The sequence below is a fragment of the Argiope bruennichi genome, chromosome 4 (genome assembly GCF_947563725.1).
Source record: "Argiope bruennichi chromosome 4, qqArgBrue1.1, whole genome shotgun sequence".
Taxonomy (NCBI): Eukaryota; Metazoa; Arthropoda; class Arachnida; order Araneae; family Araneidae; genus Argiope; species Argiope bruennichi.
This window is the reverse complement of record NC_079154.1, coordinates 115,580,076-115,604,908: the sequence shown is the minus strand read 5'-3', so window position 1 is coordinate 115,604,908 and position 24,833 is coordinate 115,580,076. Positions and strand designations below refer to the sequence as shown.

The 24,833-nt window shown below is 34.1% G+C and overlaps 1 protein-coding gene across 1 annotated transcript in view; it reads left to right on the top strand.

The window, feature by feature from the left end:
• Positions 1 to 24,833, top strand: part of LOC129965837 (uncharacterized) — a 92,004-nt gene that overhangs the window by 58,303 nt on the left and 8,868 nt on the right. The window contains exons 9-17 of the mRNA XM_056080053.1: positions 647 to 861; positions 5,009 to 5,195; positions 9,165 to 9,266; positions 13,388 to 13,498; positions 14,307 to 14,444; positions 16,323 to 16,979; positions 18,070 to 18,302; positions 20,827 to 21,013; positions 23,669 to 23,770. Of these exons, the coding sequence (XP_055936028.1) occupies positions 647 to 861; positions 5,009 to 5,195; positions 9,165 to 9,266; positions 13,388 to 13,498; positions 14,307 to 14,444; positions 16,323 to 16,979; positions 18,070 to 18,302; positions 20,827 to 21,013; positions 23,669 to 23,770 (1,932 nt within the window). The remainder of the gene's footprint in view (positions 1 to 646; positions 862 to 5,008; positions 5,196 to 9,164; positions 9,267 to 13,387; positions 13,499 to 14,306; positions 14,445 to 16,322; positions 16,980 to 18,069; positions 18,303 to 20,826; positions 21,014 to 23,668; positions 23,771 to 24,833) is intronic.

Genomic DNA, 24,833 nt, shown 5'->3' with positions numbered 1-24,833 from the left:
AAATTACAGACTATAATGCCTATGAAAATATCTAATTTATAAATAATGTCATCCAATATGCTTATAATTACACTCGGTTGGCAAATTTTTCAAAATATTACTTTAGTGCCAACTATTTAATTGTTATATGAATGCTATGGCTGCTTATCTTACTAATATCTGACGTTTTTTACTTCTTCAAATTGTTATACTGTTAGATCAAATATTTTCAGCATTCTTTAATGCAGATAATATCATTCATTTATAAAAAAAAAATATTTACCTAGTATCGTAACAGATTTACAACTCCAAATCACGAAATCATTTTCGTAGCTAACCTTCAAAACCTTGAATAAAAATACAAACAAAACTAGTTCCAAATCCTCTTCTAACATATTTCAGTTTTCAAAAATGCTCTATAAAATCGGTTGAATGAATTGACTTCATATGTGTGTGTTATATTATCATTATTATAAGATTATAAGATTTTTTTCCATATCTGCTTAAAATTAATAAAACCAAAATCTAGTCGATTAAATTTAAGTAGTTAATTGATTCTCCAATATTTTGAATACGAATATTCTAATATTCTGCAGTATTTTGAATACGAATATTCTAATATTCTTACTTGATGTATTCTTAACAAATTACATCTTTTTCTTCGCAGGACCAATCACAGTATTCCTGCCTTCTGATGATGCCTTCGCCACCTTGCCGAAGGGAGTAGTCGATCAACTGGAGGAAAACCCTGAACTTCTTCGTCAAGTTCTTCTGTATCATGTGGCTAACGTTGAAGTCGTGCCAACTGCTCAGGAGCAGAGTTACACTGTCCCATCCCTCGAAGGAAATCAGCTCGTCATCACCATGCTGAACGGAGGAAGAGTAAGAAACCTTTCGAATTCGAAATTTATCCATTCATTAAAAACCGAATATTGAACTTTTCTTTCTTTACTTTTTACCACAATAAACCTTCGAATTCGGAGCCTCAAAGATTCGCTTTCAATTAAATGGGTATACCGTAATGGTACATTGCTGCTTAATTGTTGATGATACGTACGTTCATGGTAATGGTATGTAAGTCATATCACTGATTCTCCGACCAGCCCGAAGGCACACGGATAAAGAAAAATGAATAACCGGACCACCGCAATAGCAACATTGGCGAGAACTGTGGTTAAGTCCTAAGAGCCATCACCGGCCAAGGTACAACCCTTCCCGGAGGAAGTACGTCCCGTCATCGATGGGAGGAGATAGATCCCCCACCTATTTATGCACCCTCCAGGGTGGCGAGATCCAACCACTATACTGGAAGCATCTCATCCTCTTTTCAAGGTGCTCCCCGTGGAACTGGTAATGGTATGTAAAGATACCATTACCAAATATATTTACTGAAAAACACAAAAATACATATTAAATATCGCATGCCATACAAGTTAATACCACACTATATAATACAACTACAGAAAAAGAGGGGGTTTGGTGAGGAAAATGAGTTCATGAAATTTGATGGCAAGTTTCATTTGATTGGAGAAGGGCTTGATTCAAGATATTGATGAAGTAAATTGTTCTGTACTTGATTCTGAGGTAAGATCTTCATTATCCATAAGACCCTGCATTAATCTTCTTGTTTTGAATTCATTTTCATGCGGCTATTGCACCAGAATGATTCGAAGTCAGGCATGGGTTTGTAAAGGTGAAAAGATTTGATGAAGGTGCATGTTGTGGCATAATGAAGTAGGTCATCCATTTCCTCGTAGATGCAATGATCAAACTGTTTGGTGTGGATTTACTTGAAGTATGAGGAGAATGGGTTGTGACCTGTTGTAAAGGTATCAACCCATTCCCCTCATACTCCATGGAACCAACCTTGCATTTTCCATGGAGTTATGTTAAGGGAGAGTTTGAATATAGTTTGTTGAGAATTTCTTCTGATTCAACTTGTGCTTTTCTATTTCTGAAGACAAGAATTTTTAGAATGTTCTTAAGAAACCTATTTGGAACTTAACATTGTACGGAGGATCCTACATATATTGCCTACTTGACTAAAGAATATACTACCTCATTTTCAATGTGGCCCTCATTTGCTTCAATCCATATTAATTATACAGAGGGGTGGTTGAGTAAAATTGTTTGTATTTCATGTCCTATTGGACTTGAGTGTTAAAATTAGCAGATCTTCTTTAAACTGAATTCGCTGTCACTTCATATATTAGCATTGTTTCGTACTTGCAAGGCCATCTTTTCTTTAATGGGTAGAAACCCAGCCTGAAAGACAGAGTTCTTTTCACTCTGTTTTTTAAGATATTGGTCATTTTGAAAAATGCAAAAACACTTTCTTCTTTACTTTTGAACTCACCTGTGAAAATTTTGATCTTATTTGAAGAATAGAATTCTTGTTTTAAAGAAATCTTGCCTTCAAAATAGAAGTCTGAAGGTTGGATTTTAAAGCGAGTACATTTGGTCACAAAGTTTTGGATAGAATATAAAATTCTCAAAATAAATTGCCATGGAAACTAATTATTCTCACATAGACTAATTCTGCTTGAATGTGAAATAGGAAAATTCCCCAATGACTTTTTTGGGTTTTTTGGTTTTGGGTATATTAACGTCCCGTTTGAAGCAACACTAAGGCTATTTTGGGACGGACCTCGTCATTTTGAACCGCGGTCAGATGACGAGGACGACACCTGAGCTGGCACCACCACCCCTCACCAGACCACACCACACCAGCGGGAGGATGTTTGGTCGTGACGGATTTAACATGCAACAGACCCCCTTACACGACGGTTCTTCGGTGGAATCGGGTCACGAACCTGAAACCCACCGGTTATGAAGCCGAGACCTTACCACCAGCCCCCCCCAATGACTTGGGGGTGTAGTAATATATTCGGAATGCTCAAAATATATTGAGAAGAAACCTTCTTTGTATTGAATTGAGCTAAGACTACTACACAGCTGAGCTGAAAGAGAGTAGGCCCAAATAGTTGCACCGTGAAAGATCATTGTCTCAGCGACGGTGAAGTAAAAATGTCATCTGGATCCTTTTTTCAGTGACCACACAATTCCGCTGAGGTTTTGAGGTAAAAAGAGATGACATTGATTCTAAGGAAACGAGGGAGTCGGTTGACTTTATTATTCATGATAACACTGTGATATTTTATTGTTTGTTGGATTTAATAGTCATGTGGTGAAAGCTTATAAGCCATTTAACAGCTACGCTACCCGGGCAATTGCTTTTGTATTGTGGTCATGTTACTGGGCTGCGAACTTCAAGGTCCCAGGTTCTATCCTCGCTCAGTTCAATCCGTTGCATTGGTGACCCGGACGTGATACCTTCAACCTTCGTACAGCTGTTGTGACGCTCTCTACCCTCAACCAAAGTAGTCAGATTCACTTGAGGCGGCAACACAAAAAAAAGGCGCAGCAACCCAAAGTCGTCAAGACTCACTTGACGCAGCAACAGAAACCACTCACCCACACATGCTCGTCATAACGCCACTAGAATCAACAGCAAATGCATCAACAGTCATATCGTTCGTCTCACCTCCGATTCACTAGAGGGAGAGTCTGTGGCGAAAGCTTATAAGCCAGTTAACAGTTACGCTACTCGGGCAATTGCTTTTGTATTGTGGTCATGTTACTGGGCTGCGAACCACAAGGTCCCAGGTTCAATCCTCACACATATCACTCCGTTACAGTCACATTGTTCCGTTTAATTTTGGGGCCATTAATTAACTTGCTAATCAGAATTCTGTAGATTTTTCTGCTGAAATTTTAAGGTTAATATTTGTCTGTCCAACGCTTGAAGAATAGGACCTTTGGGGAGGTTTATTTGAGTTGAATTCCCGTTAATTCAGCTGCGACGAAGATAAAGTCGTCTACAAATGCCTGGAGGTGAATTTTAGGTTACCGTTTTTCTGAAAGGATTTCTCTTAGAAACAAGGTTTCAAAAAAATTGATCTAGAACAGAAATCCTGTACGGAGTCTTTGTTGTAGCCAGGGGCAGTGCATTGTGCTATTTGAAGAAAGAATTTTCTTTTGTTCAGAATTCAATTCTTCAAGGATTTTTTTAAAGGTTTAGAATTGAGATTGATTTATTTGAAGTTATTGTGGAAGGAAAAAAATTGCAGGTTATCAAAAGAGGGGCAGGTCGCAGTGGTTTGGTGATAGAGTTTGAGTTTGTTTTGTGATCGGAGGAGTGAGATCTATTGGGCTTTCTCATTACTAAGTTTTTATTGTTATAGAATTATCTTTCAAAATGTTTTAATAACGACCAAATACGATTTTTTTTCAAAACTTAATGAGCTCATATTGATAAAAACTAAAATATTTGTGCATCCAGTTTCTGATATGATATCTAAAAATTCTCCACTGCATATTGCAATAACTATATAAGTAGCCGAAACTTATAAATAGTTATTAAATTTCATAAATCTATATTTATACATAACTTAATTTTGTTGATATTTCTTGTATTTGAAATAGTGTTGAAAACTGGCTCTTTCATTTCTACAATATATAATAAATATAATAGATTAAATTTTCTATTAACCTATTATAATTAATTATTAGATTAACTTATTATTATTATGATACCTATTATTAAAAAGCAGATAAATCTATTATTAAAAACTTAATCTGCTCTAAACTTTTCTAGATGATATTTTTGATTACTTTATAAACTTGGATGCAATTAGAAAACAAGGCACTTTTAGAAACTCCTATTTTCGTAAAATGTTAAACAGAAAAGGTTGCATTTTTTTCCAAATTAAATACTATATCATAATTAGTTTGCTGATCAACTTGAATAGCTAGCTCAGCTTTGTTTAACTACATTTGTACTTATTTTTATAAAATATTGATTCCAAAATCCATAAAATGGTAGCTGGTTTTTGATTGCACAACTGTATTTATATCATAATGGATATAGTTTTGCACTTAAGGTAAAATATCGCCACGCCAAATTTAATATATTCACAAAATAAGCCAATATTGTCTTCTTAATTGCTCATTCTTCTTTTCATTTCAGCTCATTTTGATCAGTGGAGCCAAAGCCATAGCTGTCACTCGAGCTAATAATGGAATATTTTACGTCGTCAACCAACTCTTGTACCCACTTCCCCACGAGAACATCTTTGGAGCAATCCAGTCTAGACCAGATCTATCGACCCTAGCCATGCTTTTGCCATTGAGTGGTCTCGCCGATATGCTTCAAGGTAAGATACGCAACATTTAAAGAGAGACCTTTATGGTTCTTATATCTCGTATAAACATTCCAGATGTTATCAAGATTATTCTAGTACTTTGAAAATATTTTTTTAGCTTTAATGAGATGCTTTAATGCGAGAATTAATTAATTAATAATTACGAGATGCAAGAATGTACATCACTAACACTTTTCCCGAGCGGTTTTATAGTTTATATTATCAAAATGGTATGATTTGGGGGCCATAAGGCGAATCACTATCGTACAATTGTTATAACATCTAGTAATTTAAGTTCATTGCCAGAAAAATTCTTGTAGTAAGAGGAGATAATCACTGGTATACAGAAAATATAAGCATGAACAAAATATATCTCAAATATAGGACTGGTATGTAACATATAAAACTTTTGAAGACATATATCAAATAAATATTGAATTTGTTATAAATGATTAAAGATATAAAGTTGGATATACTATGTTAAAGCATTTTGAAAAAATATAATTTAAGACTGCATTCTGATTTTTCAATGCACTTTTTTTCCTCTATCGACATTATTACACTATTTTGCTTCAATAAAGATATGGATATGGTTATGAAGTTGAATGAGAGGAAACTCCCACTGTCTGCACCATTACTACCCTGCAGATTTCATTAACTTACCAGATGACAGTACTTATGTGATGACAAACAATGTGAGGAGAAATCTGTTAAGACTCATCAACTTTAATAATTTATAAACAAACAGTTTCAATAATGAAACTACATTTCATTTCTAGAATTAATACAGCACGAATTTTCTGGAAAAAAATGTTAAAAAAAAGAAAGGAGGAATTGAAGTACGAGAGATCGCTTTTAAATAAAAACACCATATGCTACTGCTTCCTGGCAGTTGATCCAGTTTAATTGAGTTGGTTAATATCTGTTTGGGGCACAATTTTGAGGAGAATTTTGTAATTTTGAGTCGCTCTCAGATGACGAGGATAACACCTTAACTAGCACTTCTTCAAATTTTCTCACCACAATAGAGGCCAGACGTTTGAAACATGACATTGGGTTTAAGGCACACCAGACCTACATGCACGATAGACCTTTAATGCAATCGGGTTTCAAAGTTGGAACCTCCGACCCACCACAACTAAGCTATAGTTTTTTTCTCTACTGTTTGTCTAAGTAATGACGATATAGAAATGGTAACATTTTTATGACCATATCTATCTTAGTCTGTCATTTATTATGGACGTAAGCATTCATTCTGTGTAGTTATAATTTTTTTTAGAAAAAAAAAATTCTAAAACGAGGCATCTACAACGTAAAGCTATTTAAAATTTAATTTGAATATCATAAACAAGAAATTTACGTGATTTTGAAAAAGTTAATGAAACTTTCTTAATGAATGGTGGACTTTGATCTTGCAATGTTTATGAACATTTTAAAGATAATATTTCGTGCTTAACATGCACCACCACCTACTCAGTTTTCAAGATTTTACAAAAGAAGAAAAGACACTGATTTTTTCAAAATAATAATTAATCCGATCTATTTTCTTTCCCATCAAATATGAACATGAGATCGCACATGCATTTCAGATGTGAAAAAAATCTAGCAAACTCGCTAATTGATGTGAAAATTTCAAGTTTCTTCTTGTAGAAATTGGAAAATGCAGATTGGTTTATAGGAACTATTTTCTACTTCATTAATTTATTTTTCTTCTGATATATTATTAATTTATCTAATGAGCTATTTTCTATTTTATTAATTATATAAAGCAGAAAGAGATGCTAATTGAATACATCAAAAGCGGCAACGGCGGAAAGATTACTTTCCAAAATAAACTCAAACCATTTTCAAATTAATTTGCGTCTAACAATATACCTTAGCAACTAAAATAAAATCTTTTCAATTCCCTTAATAAATATTTTAAAAATTTTCTTAAGCTATTCACATGCTGACTACGCAACCTTTTAAATATAAAATTGCAAACTGATGAATAACAATTCCTCAAAAATTTCTTAAAATGTTATTATTGAATCTTTTTTTAAGAAATTGATAATGTTACTGAATTCTAGAGTTATTTATCTCTTATTAGAAAACTTTTCCAGAATATAATCCTATTTTCCCAATTAAGGAAGATTTTCGGCCGCAAATGAAAGGCTTTTCAAAAAGAGGGGTCTCAAGGACGCCGATGAAAACGTTGTTTACGAAATGATGCTTTTACCGTCTATTAATTAAGAACTTGTTTCTGGCGGCTTAATTTTGCTTTTAAAAGAGAGCGTATCGATCTGTTTTCGAATGAAGGTTCAGTAGCTGACTGATTTGTCTTGAAAGAATGCCTAATCACTTCGTTTCTGATTTCTCATTCGGGTAAAAATCTATTTAGGTTGAATGAAATTGCTTTGGTAATTCACCCATGCGTAAAGTGCCCCATGAGAACACGTAAATGTTAAACTATTCAGGTTATTCATTAGTTCTTATTATTCATTTCCAAAATAGAATGTATTCTCATATCTAATTACATCAGTTTTGGTCACAGATTTCGAAACTGTGATGAGATATGAGCGACATTTAGAAGCAGAAATGGGTCTCTTTGCTTTCGGAAATGGATTTTATAAGAAAAACATGTATTTACATGTAATTTCTGAATAAATGTGAAAAATTTTACTGATGAAAGCAATCTGATTAAATTCATCTTAATGAATACAATTTTGGTTTATTCAATATTCTGACTACTCGTTTAAAAGAGAATTTGATTACAATTTTTGTTTTAAATTCTTTTTCAATATTTTATATATTTATTTTTCTCTGTTTTTATTTGATCTGAAATAATAATCTAATGACAATTTCTGGAAAAATATATTTTCACACACACACAAAAAAAATGAATTTTAAATCATTTATGTATTTTAAAAATTTACTATATGAAATTAATCACTTTCAAAATAAGTTTTAAAAAATGAATTTTTGACATTTTCCAATTTTGTCTAAATGGAAACAGTTTTACCATGTAGAAAATCTAGGAAAAAATATGAACTTGATTAATATAATGTCGCTTTAAGATAATATTCGTGGTCGCTAAAGGTGGCCTGAAACGTGGAGATTCATCAAAAGTTCGAGATTGTATTTTTTGACGATTACACTACTTTCGAACACTACTTCGAACACTTTTTTTTATAAAAAGTAAGAATAAGACATTTGTATTCAAAAATTATATTCATGAAAAAAAGAAGCTAAGATACTACCTTTTCGAACTAATCATATTATTTGAACAAATATTATCTATTTTGTATCGATGCATTTAATTATCAATTTGTTAATATCTTTAGTTATGATCGCAGTATATTGTTACGAAATTTCCGAGGTTCGTTTGGATAGTGGGGGTTATATGGTGTGAAGAACGCTCAATCACCAGACGGCAGTAGAAAATAAAAACAACGACGTTTATTTACACGAAGACACACAGGACAGCACAAAGACGACATCTAATACAGCACAAAAGACGATTATCTTCAGCCGAGACGTGCAGCATACAACAAGACTCTACTGCAGACAGTAGCACACAACTTATTTCAGCACTAGCTTCACTCCTCGCTGCTCCGTTTATCTCTGGAAGGCCAGTTCTTACTGTCGGTTCCGACTACTCTTCGACTCCACTGGTCCACGACTACTCAATTCACGACCACTCCCTGGCAGCTGCAGCTCCTTTTATAGGTCTCAGGAGGTGGCACTAGAAGCCTCTCAACCAATCAGGAACGTTCGAGGCGTAACTCCGTTCCTACTGGGCGGATCGGGAAAATTCTCGATGTTTTGGGTATAATTAATTTTGGCGCCAAAGTCGCCAAATTCGTCACCAAGTCGCCAAATGGTCACCAAGTTTATCGCCAAGCTCTGGGACCTCCTATGAAACCAGCTATGCTGGGAAACAGCATCACAGATTCGTAACAATATAAATGCAGTGTTTCATACTTTGTTATTCTCTTTCAGGTCAGACTCCCTACACGTTCCTTGCACCCACCGATAATGCCTTTGCCCAACTATCCCCTGCTGTCTTACAAGAGTTGACTCAAAACACGACAGCTCTGCAAGGTATGTTGTGATTTGTTTATACATATTAAAATATAAATTAGAGAATGTCCCAAACGTCGGTCATTGTTTTTTTAAAGCAAACAAATGAAGTTTAGAATAAAACTGCACGAAGCTTAAACAACAGAAAATCAATTTTGTAATATCAATATGTTTGTATCCCCTTTAATTTTATCTCCCAACTTATTATATAGCAATGCAAAATTTAAAACTACATAATCTTTTATTTTAATCAACCTTTTATTTTTGACAATATCACTAAGTCGTACCTTAGCCTCCTGTTTTGGATCTTTCGTCAAAGCCATAAAATGTGACATTTTCATGAGTCAATTTGATACTGTGTTGAAAGCTTATAAGCCAGTTAACAGCTACGCTACACGAGCAATTGCTTTTGTACTGTGGTCATGTTACTGGGCTGCGAACCACAAGGTCCCAGATTCTATCCTCGCTCAATTCAATCCACTACTTTGGTGACCTCGGACGATGAACCTTGAAACAGCTGTTGTGGCGCTATCTACCCGCAACCAAAGTCGTCAGATTTACTTGACGCAGCAACACAAAGTCGTTAGACTCACTTGGCGCAACAGCAACCACACACGCTCGCCATAACGCTTGGCGCTACTCAAAAGGGGTAGAGGCACATTAGACTCAACAGCTGATACATCACCACTCAACAGCCATATCGTTCGTCTCATTTCCGACTCACTGGAGGGAGAGTCTGTGATGAAAGCTTATAAGCCAGTTAACAGCTACGCTGCACGAGCAATTGCTTTTGTACTGTGGTCATGTTACTGGGCTGCGAACTACAAGGTCCCAGATTCTATCCTCGCTCAATTCAATCCACTACTTTGGTGACCTCGGACGATGAACCTTGAAACAGCTGTTGTGGCGCTATCTACCCGCAACCAAAGTCGTCAGATTTACTTGACGCAGCAACACAAAGTCGTTAGACTCACTTGGCGCAACAGCAACCACACACGCTCGCCATAACGCTTGGCGCTACTCAAAAGGGGTAGAGGCACATTAGACTCAACAGCTGATACATCACCACTCAACAGCCATATCGTTCGTCTCATTTCCGACTCACTGGAGGGAGAGTCTGTGATGAAAGCTTATAAGCCAGTTAACAGCTACGCTGCACGAGCAATTGCTTTTGTACTGTGGTCATGTTACTGGGCTGCGAACCACAAGGTCCCAGATTCTATCCTCGCTCAATTCAATCCACTACTTTGGTGACCTCGGACGATGAACCTTGAAACAGCTGTTGTGGCGCTATCTACCCGCAACCAAAGTCGTCAGATTTACTTGACGCAGCAACACAAAGTCGTTAGACTCACTTGGCGCAACAGCAACCACACACGCTCGCCATAACGCTTGGCGCTACTCAAAAGGGGTAGAGGCACATTAGACTCAACAGCTGATACATCACCACTCAACAGCCATATCGTTCGTCTCATTTCCGACTCACTGGAGGGAGAGTCTGTGATGAAAGCTTATAAGCCAGTTAACAGCTACGCTGCACGAGCAATTGCTTTTGTACTGTGGTCATGTTACTGGGCTGCGAACCACAAGGTCCCAGATTCTATCCTCGCTCAATTCAATCCACTACTTTGGTGACCTCGGACGATGAACCTTGAAACAGCTGTTGTGGCGCTATCTACCCGCAACCAAAGTCGTCAGATTTACTTGACGCAGCAACACAAAGTCGTTAGACTCACTTGGCGCAACAGCAACCACACACGCTCGCCATAACGCTTGGCGCTACTCAAAAGGGGTAGAGGCACATTAGACTCAACAGCTGATACATCACCACTCAACAGCCATATCGTTCGTCTCATTTCCGACTCACTGGAGGGAGAGTCTGTGATGAAAGCTTATAAGCCAGTTAACAGCTACGCTGCACGAGCAATTGCTTTTGTACTGTGGTCATGTTACTGGGCTGCGAACCACAAGGTCCCAGATTCTATCCTCGCTCAATTCAATCCACTACTTTGGTGACCTCGGACGATGAACCTTGAAACAGCTGTTGTGGCGCTATCTACCCGCAACCAAAGTCGTCAGATTTACTTGACGCAGCAACACAAAGTCGTTAGACTCACTTGGCGCAACAGCAACCACACACGCTCGCCATAACGCTTGGCGCTACTCAAAAGGGGTAGAGGCACATTAGACTCAACAGCTGATACATCACCACTCAACAGCCATATCGTTCGTCTCATTTCCGACTCACTGGAGGGAGAGTCTGTGATGAAAGCTTATAAGCCAGTTAACAGCTACGCTGCACGAGCAATTGCTTTTGTATCATGGTCATGTTACTGGGCTGCGAACTACAAGGTCCCCGGTTCTATCCTCGCTCATCTCAATCCACTACAACACAAACTAAAGCTTTCAATATCATTAAACAAGATTTGAGACCTATAGTTGTTGAATAATATCCCAAATGGGAAGCATTTTTAAAAAAACATGTAGATAACTAATTAGACTCTTTTTAATCACTGAAAAGTAAGTTTTTAATGTTTTAAAAATTATTTGGTCTGTGAAATATAGATTCATAAATAGAGGAAGTGAAAAAAAAACGAAAAATCATATTGTAATTGTTTTAGAACAACAATAGACACGCATTATAAAAAGTGGAACTTCCAAAAATGGAAAGTATTTTTTCGAGTTGTGAAAAAAACTAAATTGATAAACATTAAAATCTTTAAAAAAGAAGCCGCAAATTTGTGTTAATTTACAAATTAATGGTACGGTAAAACCTTGACAATATTCAAAATGTTATTTTAAAAACGTCATCATTATTTGACTATGAAAATACATTGTCTTTCTTTCTTCGGAATTTTATTGCGATTTATTCATTTTGCACATCTTTAAAATAATATTTTTAATTTTTTTCACATAATATTTTCCCCATTGGTCTATCCCGTGAATGTAAAGTGAAAAAATCCAATAGGCTCAGTCAGCGATAAAGACTTTTTATTTTACACGAATACACAGTAGAAAAACACACCTGAAACGCTCAGAAGAACAGTATTTGCAGTAAAGGCAGCACATGAACAGCAAATTATATTTAAAAAAAACTGCTTTCTTTCCTCTATTAGTGATTCCTGACTCACTTTCGTTTGTGCGCTTAATCTTTTTATAATTTCTGAGAAAGGGGATTGAATATTCTAGAACAAACTCTAGAACTCTAGTCATAGTTGAGATATTATCAAAATTCGAATTCTTCTGGAAATCCTTTTTTCCCCGCCAAAGTCGCCAAATAATGCCCAAGTTTGTCACTTATACCAGGAGAGGTTAGCAGGCATCCATTCATCATCCATCAGAGGACTCTGTAAAATCCTCTTCCTTACTCGGAAACTAACTGCGCAGAGAAAAATATTCCGAATTCTTAATAATATACTTATTTAAAGTTCGTTTTGTGCTTATTTGAACCAAATGTTACCAGCAAATTTACCTCCAAATTTTGGACAAAACTAAAATTCACATTTTGATATTGGTACAAAACTTCAATACTCTGTTTACAGGAAGTCAATGAGCAAGACGATGCACTTGACCAAGATTGTGTCCATCCTTTCACATTATTTAATTTTCTCTGACCCAATTATTTGAGAATTTATTGATTAAAGATTTTTCAACTTGTGTGTCAGGTTTGGTACTAAAAGAGTACTAAAACTAGGTACTAAAACAGGTACTTGGTACTAAAAGAGTACTAAAACTAGGTACTAAAACAGGTACTTGGTACTAAAACAGTCTAAATATTAAAAAAAAATTACTTTGAAGAAAGAAAGAGAAATTTAATATTTTCGTCCAACGTTGGATGATGAAGGACAACTAATCAATCATCACGTGACCCATGCATTGTTTAATATGAAATATGTGACTAAATATTTAATAATAATTAAATAATTTAAAACACTTTTACTTGAAAGTGTAAGTTGTGTGTACATCATCAAGATTTGTGTATGATTTTATCTGTGATTTAGATTTGTATCTGTGAAATTGAAAAATTAAAACCAATTTATGCAATATTGTATTATATGAAGATCCAGTAGACATGCGAAATACAATTCCTTTAAAGTAGAATTTAATTATTCTCTTTTTTTTTTATTTTAAATTTTTTTCAGAGATCTTGTTGAATCATATTATCGAAGGCGCACACTACGGCAGAGAATTCTTGACAGGTGGGACGTTCCCTAGCGTCAGAGGTGGCAAGTTGAGGTTCCAAGTAGTAAGCTGTAAGTTTTTGAGTTTTGCATGAATTTTTTGTTGATAATCATTAGATGAGATTTGAATTACTTTTTCATTCTATAAAGAATATTTTGTTAGTTTTGCGATGTGAATAAATACATTAAGTCTATATAAATTAATTTTAATACAATCTTTAAATCAACTGTTTTGCGTTTTGATACCCATTTATTTTACATAAGATTTCTTAATGGACAGGTTGATATTTACAATAAATTCCAATAACCTTCAATATTTTATTCGAATCTATATTTTTTCGGATTTAAATATACACGATTTTAATAAGCAAGCATTATTTTAGGACTTTTATATCTACTCCTAATTGTCTGTCCTAATATCTTATTAACTTTTATTTTAATTTTCGAAAATAAAATTAAAAACAACCCTGTCGTTTAAAAGGATAGGATCATTTAATGGAAAATATATAATTTCGATTTATAAAATAAATGCATGGGAGAAAATGAAATGCAAGTTTCATCTGCCTTACTTTGTATTTATCAAAACAATATCATAAATGTTTACTATTTTTAATATCCCGTATATATAATTACTAATTCCGGTTTTCATATATTCTCTTTTGTACCGTTTAATGTATAACAACTACTGTATATTTTTATGTATTAGAAGTGCTTCTATTTAACCAATTAAATATGAATTATTTGACGTAAAAACAGATTGAACTTAAATTGAAGTAAATTTTTTTAAACAAGGATATTATGTAACTCTATTATACTAAAGTAAATGATTTTAAATTTGTGAAAGATTTGAATTACGATATTGACTCCTGTTTACTTTCAGATGGCTACCAGGTGAATGAAATCAACATTAAAACTCCAGAGATCGTTACTGGAACGGGCGTCATTCATTTAATAGATCAAATTTTACTGGAAGATTCTGATCTGAGATTTTTTAACACACTAGATAACACTGTAAATGGTGAGTTGCTTCGTGTAATAACTTTTATAGCTTTCTGTTGCGTTCATTTACTGAATGCCATTTAGTTTTCTTGAATTGAACAATGTTGGATACTTACAATTTATATGCATGTAAATTAAGAGAACTCTATCAGACTCCTCATCAAAGTTTAAACTCACTTAATGGGGTCAGTTTAAGATTACATAATGCATATCAAATCCATTACATGTGATATTGGAATTCATTGCTTTGGTGAAATCTAGCTGAAGTAACTCTACTATACTCTGTTTCACCCTAACTTGGCAGTATTGTAAAAGGTAGAAAATGTGACTCTCCGCGTTGGGAAAGAGTTCCCCATCAATTCCGACTTTAAAATAGTTAAAATGCTCAGAAATTTATCAAATAATATCATAAATTACAGAAATCCTTTTTTTATCAATATGTATTTAAAATTATTCTCAAGTTAGAAGTGCTTTTATGTTAAGTATTTTGTAAATAAAGCGAACGAATAAAACTAAAAGATTGACATAATGAATTCCACTTTGGCTAGAATCGGTCTTCAAGGTCAAATATTTGTCGCGCTTTTCTTTTACATCTCCGCCAAACATTCAGGTCTTGTAAAATATGATGATTTTACATTATCCTGTATTTGACGAAAAATCCATGCATATTTTCGTAGAAATGAGATTCCAACATTAGATAAAGATGTGAACGATGATACAGATATCTTTTCGAAAAACATTAGCCGAACTACGCTTTACCGAATATTGAAAGATTTAGGGTTTTCTTTTCAGAAACGATGAAACGAAATGAAATAACATTAATGATTTATTAAAATAATGTATCAATAATATTAAAAAAAATAATGAAAATAAGGTAACAATTAATTCTCCGATAAAGTGATAATATAATAAAGTAAATAAATATTTACTATTTGGCGAAAAATTTGCGAGATAAAGTTTCGCCAGTGATTTGCATTTCTAGTAACTTTGTACTTTAAAGTAACCCAGTTCCCCTGATAACGACTGCGATTCGGCATGCCTAGAATATACACTACTGCCAAGTTAGGGTGAAACAGAGTATAGCACTGAGCATCCAATATTATTATTACTGTATTTTCGTGCTATTGTCCGATGTTCAGATTAGTAAACAGTATCTTCTTTAAATATTTTTTTTATAATAGGGATAAAGAATGTAAATATACAATACGCCAGAACAAGACAATTCCATTCAATTTTTTAAATTATACAAAACACATAGTATAAGGGAAGGATTTTACAATTTTGAAAAATAAATTATTTTAAATATCAAAATTTGTTTTATGCATTGTAGAGATTCCTCGTTGATTGATTATATTTCATAAAAGCGTCATTGTAATCATTTTTTAAAGTAATAAAATTTCAAATGCTTTTCCAAAATGTCTTGCGTTAAAAGCTTCAGTATAATTATTATTATTGGGAAACTCGGAACTGGTAAATTAATCTTTATTCAGTTAATAACAGTTTTAAAATGTGCTTTTGAATTTGTCGAATTTATCCAGTTATAATAATATATCATTTTAAGAATTTATTCACATTAATAAAAACAAAATTATTATTATAACAAAAACTATTTTGTTATGCAGAAATTTTGGGAAATAGGCAAAAGCATGAAATAGTTTTGGACTTCGCTTTAAAAGAATATCTGAGTAACAGGATGTAGTTTTAGATTGTTCTATACATGTTTAAAATGTCATATTTATAAAATAATCTCATTTGGCCATCAGCAATTATAAAATCTATCTTTATGCAAAAATTTTTCTTTCTTCTGTTTTGGATTCAGAATAAGAGTTTGTTAATGAACTGCAAATTCCACGTCAGTAATCACATTTTTAATAACTTCTTCTTTCGGATATTACAGGCCAAGGCGACTCGTTTTCTTTCAATCAACAACCCCAAACAGGTCAAATTCAACCCTTTCAACAGCCAGGACAGCCGGGTACCGGAACACAGCCAGGATCTAGGCAGCCTGTAATTGGAGGACAACGACTACAGCCTGGTCAACCTCAAATAACAGGTATAATACCTGCAACACATCAAAAAATTGGACCAAGAGCTCCAACTGGTCAAAGGACCACTTTAAGACCAACAGGTGGACAAACTCAGGTTCCTGGTCAAGGATCATTTGGAGGGCAACGTAATCCTCAACCTCAGACCCCTAGTCAAGGATCATTTGGAGGTCAACGTAATCCTCAACCTCAGACCCCTGGTCAAGGATCATTTGGAGGGCAACGTAATCCTCAACCTCAGACCCCTGGTCAAACATCATTTGGTGGACAACGTAATCCTCAGACTCAGACTTCTGGTCAAACCTCTTTCGGTGGGAAAATTACAACCGGAGGACAATCTACATTCACAGGACAAAGACAATCGTCCTTCCAGCCTCAAAATCTTCCAGGGGGTGTTATTGTAACCGGTCAGCAGGCTAATGTTGCAGATCTCGCCAGATCAATGGGATTAAATCGTTTCGCAGATTGGGTGACGAACACTGGACTTTTAGAAAAAATTCACGACGGTGGTAAGTGCAGCTGTTTGAAATATTTCTCTTTCGTTAAAAATATTCGAAAAAATATTCGAATATGCAAAAATTATCATTTGCTTCTTTGTCGATGATCCAAACTATGTTTTAACACACTTTCATATACTCAAGTCTCCAACTAATTCTGATAGAGTTTAATTAGAAGTTTCATTTAGTTATATTAACGTCCCTTTAACTTTCCGTTGGGCGCAATGCAAATTAATGCAATTTTTGAATGTATGTTAAAAAACATATTAAACAGAACTTTTCACTTACATTTGAGTATATTTAGGCTTTAGATCTTGCTGATTGGTGCAAAAAAAAAACTCGTGACTTCATCTCACAGATTAGTTGCGCCCAATGGAAGGTTAAAAGCAACATTAGAGCTATTTTGGAACAGACCTCTTAATTTTGATCCGAGATCAGATGGCGAATACGACACCTGAGCTGGTACCCCCTTTTTCAACTTTCGTGTCACATAAGCAGGATAACATTCGGTCCCGAATGATTTAGCGCACACCATGCCCGCTTACATGGCGGTTCGGAATTGGATCTTAAACCTGGAGCCCTACAGTCCCAAGACGAGATCTTACCATCAGGCCACCGCGGCCCCGCAGTTTAATTAGAAACAGTATATATTAACACTGCGCAATTGCCCTTTTGTTATTTTCCTTTCGAAACTGGCTTTGAAAAATTCAATTATCTATGTAACGATAACATTATTATTTCAACAATTAGATATTTCAAGAATTAGATAATTTATTATTAAAAGTTAACATATTATAATTAGTATTTAATTGTAATTAATAAAAATGAATTTCAGTGTTTTAACATATATTAATACCGATTAAATTCGATTATTAAATTATTTATTAATTAATGCAATTATAAATTAATAAACAATTAAAATCATCATCTTAATTATGCATTAAATTTTGCAGTTTATGTCTACACCATGGCGATTTTTTTATTTATGAATATATAATTATCATTTTAAAGGACGCATAAATATACAAGAGAAATTTTTTTGTTATATCACTCTTCTAAACCACAAAACTATGCATTCTAATCCCGAATCTACTTTACAAAGGGGTGTACACTGTTTTCGCTCCCACCGATGAAGCCATCAACTCCCTGCCCCATGACATGGTCTACTCCATCGACAGCAATCCAGAACAGACTAAGCCCTTACTACAGTACCACGTAATACCTCGCAGAATCAACCTGAACTCTTTGACCAACGACGAAACTTCTGGAACCCTTCTACAAGGAAAGACGCTCAGATTCAACGTCTACTCTAGCGTACAGCCCGACTGTAAACAGGTGAAGAATTGTTTTTCTTTATAGAATCATCACGTAGCTCAGTTATTTCTTCAAATACCAAATTTAAAGGAGTTGTAAAAATGATTTTTCATTATTATTTGATACTAGCCACCTTCGGCGACCAGCTTGTTCACCCGGATTATTGACTTTTTTTTACTGTTATTATTGTGGAATTCATATATATATATTTAATTCAGCTTGTTATTTGATAAGCTACAAAAACATGAATTTAATTGTATAACTCAAAATAAATTTTAACGCGTTTGAGGGGAGTATCACAGAGTGCTTGAACTTAAGGTTCTTCACCTCCGGACATAATAGATGAGTAGAGTAATGGCATGGCAATGAAAGTATATTTACTACGAAATAAAAATGGAAATGAAAAATCTATTTTGAAATTAATGCGCAAATAAAGTTTTTCTTTAATCTAAACTTTAACATTGGCAAAAGCAGCAACTGGATATTTTGATGAATGAGTCTGAATTTCATAACATACAAAAATAACTGATGCAAACTGTATATTACAATTTAAAAATTTAATAAAAATAAAGGAAACATTGTACAGATATGAAAGTGATATTATTGAAAAGTAACATTTTTTAAAACAAATATCATTTTTGTGAGATAATAGTTTTTGAGCCGGCGTTCTTGCATAGAGTTAGCTCATCTTCCCCGTGATCTGGGCATCCCGGGTTTGAATCCCGGTTCGGGCATGGTTGTTCTTCATCTGTGTTCTGTCTGTGAGGTGTGTGAATGTGCCCCCCTGCAAAAAGGGGTTGTGAAAGCGAACGTGTGAGTTTCATCTTCATATGAGCTAGAAGTCAGACTTCTGCCCTCGGGTGCTCAGGGGTCTTTACCCTCAGAAGCTACTGCACTTCCTTTCCTTGGTAACGCGGACACGACATCATCATCAATAGTTTATATCATCATCATCATCAATATGGTCAACTATTCCCATAACGGTTACCCATTTGGCAATGGTTAAGCCTATTTTCGAGGTCGATTAAATTTCTTTTGATGCTTATTTCTTGATTTCTTTTGAGACTTCTTACCTCTTTGTGAATATGGTGAGCCATATACATAGTATTTCCAATATTTTGGAATTAGCGAATCATTAACTGAAGTGCAGCTCTAAAAACGTTCATTGTAACAGTCTGAAATATTTTTAAAGTGATTTGTTTGCATTTGATCGTTGTCATTCGTTAATATGTAACTAGAAAGAATTTTGTGCAATGTACGTTACGTCTTATACACAATTTTTAATCGCTTAACACCGTGAATTTCAGTTATTCGGTATCATGGAGGATGGAGATTATCCACCTTTCTGTATCAATTTAAGATCGCATCCCTTTATGCTGGATTTTATTCTCACTTCAAATAAACTTATGAATCTTAAATACTTTCTACTCTATATTTATCAAATATTTTTAGCGACATTTATTTTTAAATAACTCAAACGCATCTTTTTTTAATACAAAGTATCCATTTTGATTTTAATAACTTTTTATCCATATTCGAAGTATATAAAGGAATTATTATATTCGATAAATAATTCGATCTCGCGAAATGATGTGCCTACATCTTATAGATTATCCACATAAAAGGAAATGCATGATCAAAATTATTTCTCTCTATATATATATGCTAGTCCATCTATGCATATGAATACGATAACTCAAAAACAGATGATTTTAATGCCAGTATTCAGGGAAGGGGTTGTTGTTTGTTCGTTTTGCTAAATTTTGCTTACATTTTTTCATTTAGAAAACTGCCGGCCAATCCGTATGTATGTCAAAACAATAACTCGAGCCAACCACGCTGACTTATAACCAAAACGATTTGAAATTTTATGATTTTTTTTTCCATGGACGGGCTGAGGTAGAAGTGGATGTTTTTGAAATACCACATGTTCATCTTTAAAGATGAAGGCAGATTTAAGAGTAGGGAAGATTTTCCCCATTGTCGATAATATTATTATTCCGGTTGGTTTCATAAAGTTGCGCACGACCTGATAGAACGTTTTTCGATTCCCACATTTCAGTACGAATTTTGTCCCAGATTTAAACTTAGTTGTTTTCCCTTGTATAATGCAATCGCACTTGAACTACTCTCAAAACAAAATCGCTTGGTAATCCACATAAGATAGACCTCCAGAAAATTGAAAAGGGTTAAAGTAGTCATGTTACAAAATCCGTCGCTCTTCTCAGAGACATTCTGCAGAACTTCTCTGTATAAACGAAAAAGAACATCACTTACTAGATGCAACTTTCCATTCAAATATCAAACCTGAGCAATTGCAAATACTTATCACTGATACTTTTTTCCCAAAATTAGCATTTCCCAAAGTTTGGATTATTTCTAAAGCGTTCTGTTATTCGATCTCTATCTTTAATTCTCTCCACTTTAAATTTATAAATACTTTTTAAATTCACTGCTATTTGTCAAATCTTCAAAAACTGGGTCAATGAATTCTAGAATTAAGATGTGGAACACGAATCTAAGGCAATTCTTGTTTTCATTTTAGTTGGTGACAGCCGCCGGAGCACCCATCGGAGATGCCCTAGCAACCATGGGATCCATACAGGTGATACCAATCACACAAGTTCTTTACCAGCCGACGGGCAACTTGCTCAACATCATCGAAGCCTCGCCCATCCTCCAGGAGCTCTCCCAGGCCCTCAAGGCCGCAAGGCTCAATTGGGTCATCTCAGGTAATACTGTTTTTCCAAAATTCCATTTCCCTAGTACCACACTAATATTATATATATATTGATCAAAATTCGTAATAGTGTATATTAATTAATATCTTATAATATCGCAAAATACTGTACAATATTGTATGGCGCTGATCAATATTCGCAATATAATTGAATATTAATTAATATCATATAATATCGCACAATATTATATGGCATTGATCAATATTCGGAATATTGCACATTATTGAATATTGATAAATATCATATAACATTACACAATATTGTATGACATTGAACAATATTTGCAATATTGTACATTTTTCAGTATTGATAAATATCATATAACATTACACAATATTGTATGACATTGATCAATATTTGCAATATTGTACATTTTTCAATATTGATAAATATCATATAACATTACACAATATCGCACAATATTGTATGACATTGATCAATTTTTGCAATATTGTACATTTTTCAATATTGATAAATATCATATAACATTACACAATATCGCACAATATTGTATGACATTGATCAATATTTGCAATATTGTACATTTTTCAATATTGATAAATATCACATAACATTACACAATATCACACAATATTGTATGACATTGATTAATTTTTGCAATATTGTACATTTTTCAATATTGATAAATATCATATAACATTACACAATATCGCACAATATTGTATGACATTGATCAATTTTTGCAATATTGTACATTTTTCAATATTGATAAATATCATATAACATTACACAATATCGCACAATATTGTATGACATTGATCAATATTTGCAATATTGTACATTTTTCAATATTGATAAATATCACATAACATTACACAATATCACACAATATTGTATGACATTGATTAATTTTTGCAATATTGTACATTTTTCAATATTGATAAATATCATATAACATTACACAATATCGCACAATATTGTATGACATTGATCAATATTCGCAATATTGTACATTTTTCAATATTGATAAATATCATATAACATTACACAATATCGCCCAATATTGTATGATATTGACTAATATTCGCAATATATAGCTTAATATTGATTAATATCATACAATATTGTACAACATTGCGCAACAGGCTGTGCTACCTGCTTCTGTTCGCATTCTCTTAATATTTTTAAAAACTCAGTCTTGAATTATCCTATGATAGTACAAATGAAAACGAATACTGATTAGTTCTTATAACCTAACGTAATACCATTCCATGTCCCTACAACTATAGCCTTACGGTTATTTAAGCATTGTCGTGAGCATGAAGTGGAAGAAAACCCACAATCCCAGAGAGTAATTATCTCTTTTTATTTTTTGCCTAGATAGGCACGGGGAATTTATAAACAAATTATATATTCCATGTAAATAACTGATTTTTTCAGGTCAAACGATATATAGATGGTGGAAGAGATAGGAAATTTTTTAAGTAATAAACCAAGAGATGATTCGGATTTCATGAGGCTTTTATGATATTTTATCGATAAAAAAGTTGTAGAAGCAAATTTCAGCCCTAAGATTGTTATAGCCACTCTTTGGTCAAATATTTAATGTTATGCCAGCTTTTTTTCTCTTATGTAAAAAAACGTCCCATGATCATTAAGTAATTTAACCTCGAGAATTTGAATAATCTCCATGTTTCCGACATACCTGAGGAAATAAATATATAACTGTCAGTTTGTGAGCTCATTAATTCAAAAAGGGAAAAACTAAGGCGAATGAAGTTTGATCCTTGAAATTTTAAACCCTAGTCACTACGATGAAAGAATGTTCCAAATCCGGAACATGCTATTTTTTTCACAATGCAACGAAACTAAATACAAAATGCGTCATACTGCCTAAGCATGTGAAGAAATCTAAAGGGCAAATAATCCAGCTAATTTGTAACTTTATTTCGGATAAGACATATTACAGTAATTTACTTTGCAATCAAAATTCATGTTGCTACAAAGTTCAAGTTTTAACAACAAAATTCCTGTTCACACATAATTTAATTCTGAATATTTCATTTTTTTTTTTATCATCGCATAGTCTATCTCCATAATTTTCAAAACTGAAATATAAAATCTACCAATTTTTTCCAGCCCTAACTCAAAAGCCCACATGTATCTCCAAGTCTTCCAGGGATTTCTCGTACTATCTTTATAACTTCAGACCATGACGTCAATTAGATAAATTGAATCGAGTTATCCTCAGCACCTTTTGTGTCACCTTTGTAAAACTAAAAGTGTAAATTTTTATTTTTGTGCATTGTTGGCACATTTTTTTTAAATCAGACAACCTATTTTTTTATTCTCTTCTTTCCCTCCCCTGTATCAAAGATCTTCCTTTCTTTGTAAGCAGAACTCACACATAAACAAATGTATTTTCGTCAGGAAAAGGGAATATCCATTAAATTCCTTTCGTCAGGAAAAGTGAATGTCCATTAAATTCCTTACTCACGTGAGAGGGGATAATATTGCCTTATGAGCTACTTTACTTTACTCACGCAGAATCCCGTTCTTCTTTGCGAACCCCCAGGCTGTGATGAGAGTGCCAGAGTAATAACGAACAGGAAATGAGAATCCTCACCTGCCGCATTGCGTTTAGGATGTCACGGAGGAAACTAAATGTTGTTCTCTTTATTTCAGGAACGGGACCCCTGACCTTCTTCGCTCCCAGTGACACGGCCTTCCAGTCTCTCACTCCCGAACAAAGAAAGAGCCTCATCGAGGACAAGCAGGCCTTCACAGGTGGGTCTTCCTTCCTTCCTTCCTTGTTTTACTCTGAGAATGACCAAAAGGTGTGAATTTAAGTGCAAGCGAGTACATCGATTTGAGTCGAGTTACAGAAACTTTACAGATAAATGGATATTGAGAGATCTCCTGACAGTTGGCTGCAATTGTTTTTAATCTTCCAGCGGGCACATATATGTGAGAAATATATTAAAGAAGAATTTCGTTTCATACCTTTTTATCAAAGGGCGCTACGAAAGCATGACTTTAGATATTCTTGCATCTCTTTTTGACAAATTCTTAGTCAACATTTAGAATAAATAGTAAATAGAACTCAGGGGAATCTATCATTTATATTTTAGAGATCTCTGAGATCGATGGTGTAAGGTTTTGTTTTATCATCTTTTTTTCGTTGTTTTACAAAAATCAAAGTAATCAAAAGTTATCCATCCAACGTCATTAAAAAAAAAGGAACTACTATCTAAGAAAACTAGCAAACTCTCTTATGAAACAATATGTTTAGCGAGTAGCATCTTATATTTGTACAAAGCGAGGAATATGTCAATAGGAAAAAATATATATATATATATATATGCAACTACAGTACACTCCCGAATATCCGGTTGGCGACAATTCGTCTTCTGTACTATCCGGCCTAGTTTTCTTTTGTCGCAATTAACTTAGACATTACAGAATTTATGTTAACCCTTAACTGGGGACGTGCGGTCTGTGAGACCGCTAGCGATAGATTTTCGGTCACCCCTATTCTATTTTTAGCTCAATTGAATGGATTGGCCCTGTAGCTTCCTGTTTTGTGACCTTCAATACACGTGCACTTTTTCAAACAATTTCAGCGGATGCTTTTTAAAATAATTCAGTTATTTCTTTTAGCGCGGTCTCTAAGACCGCACCTTCCTGTTAGTGTCCCAGTGATAAACAAGGCTTAGCAGATGGCGCTAAAACTTGGGGCCTGAAATATCATCCAATTTACTGATCCTATTATGAATCAGTACTGCAGACACTTTTATATGAAGCTGAAAGTGATTTTAGTAATAAAGATAATTGTACAGAAGAGTTTTGC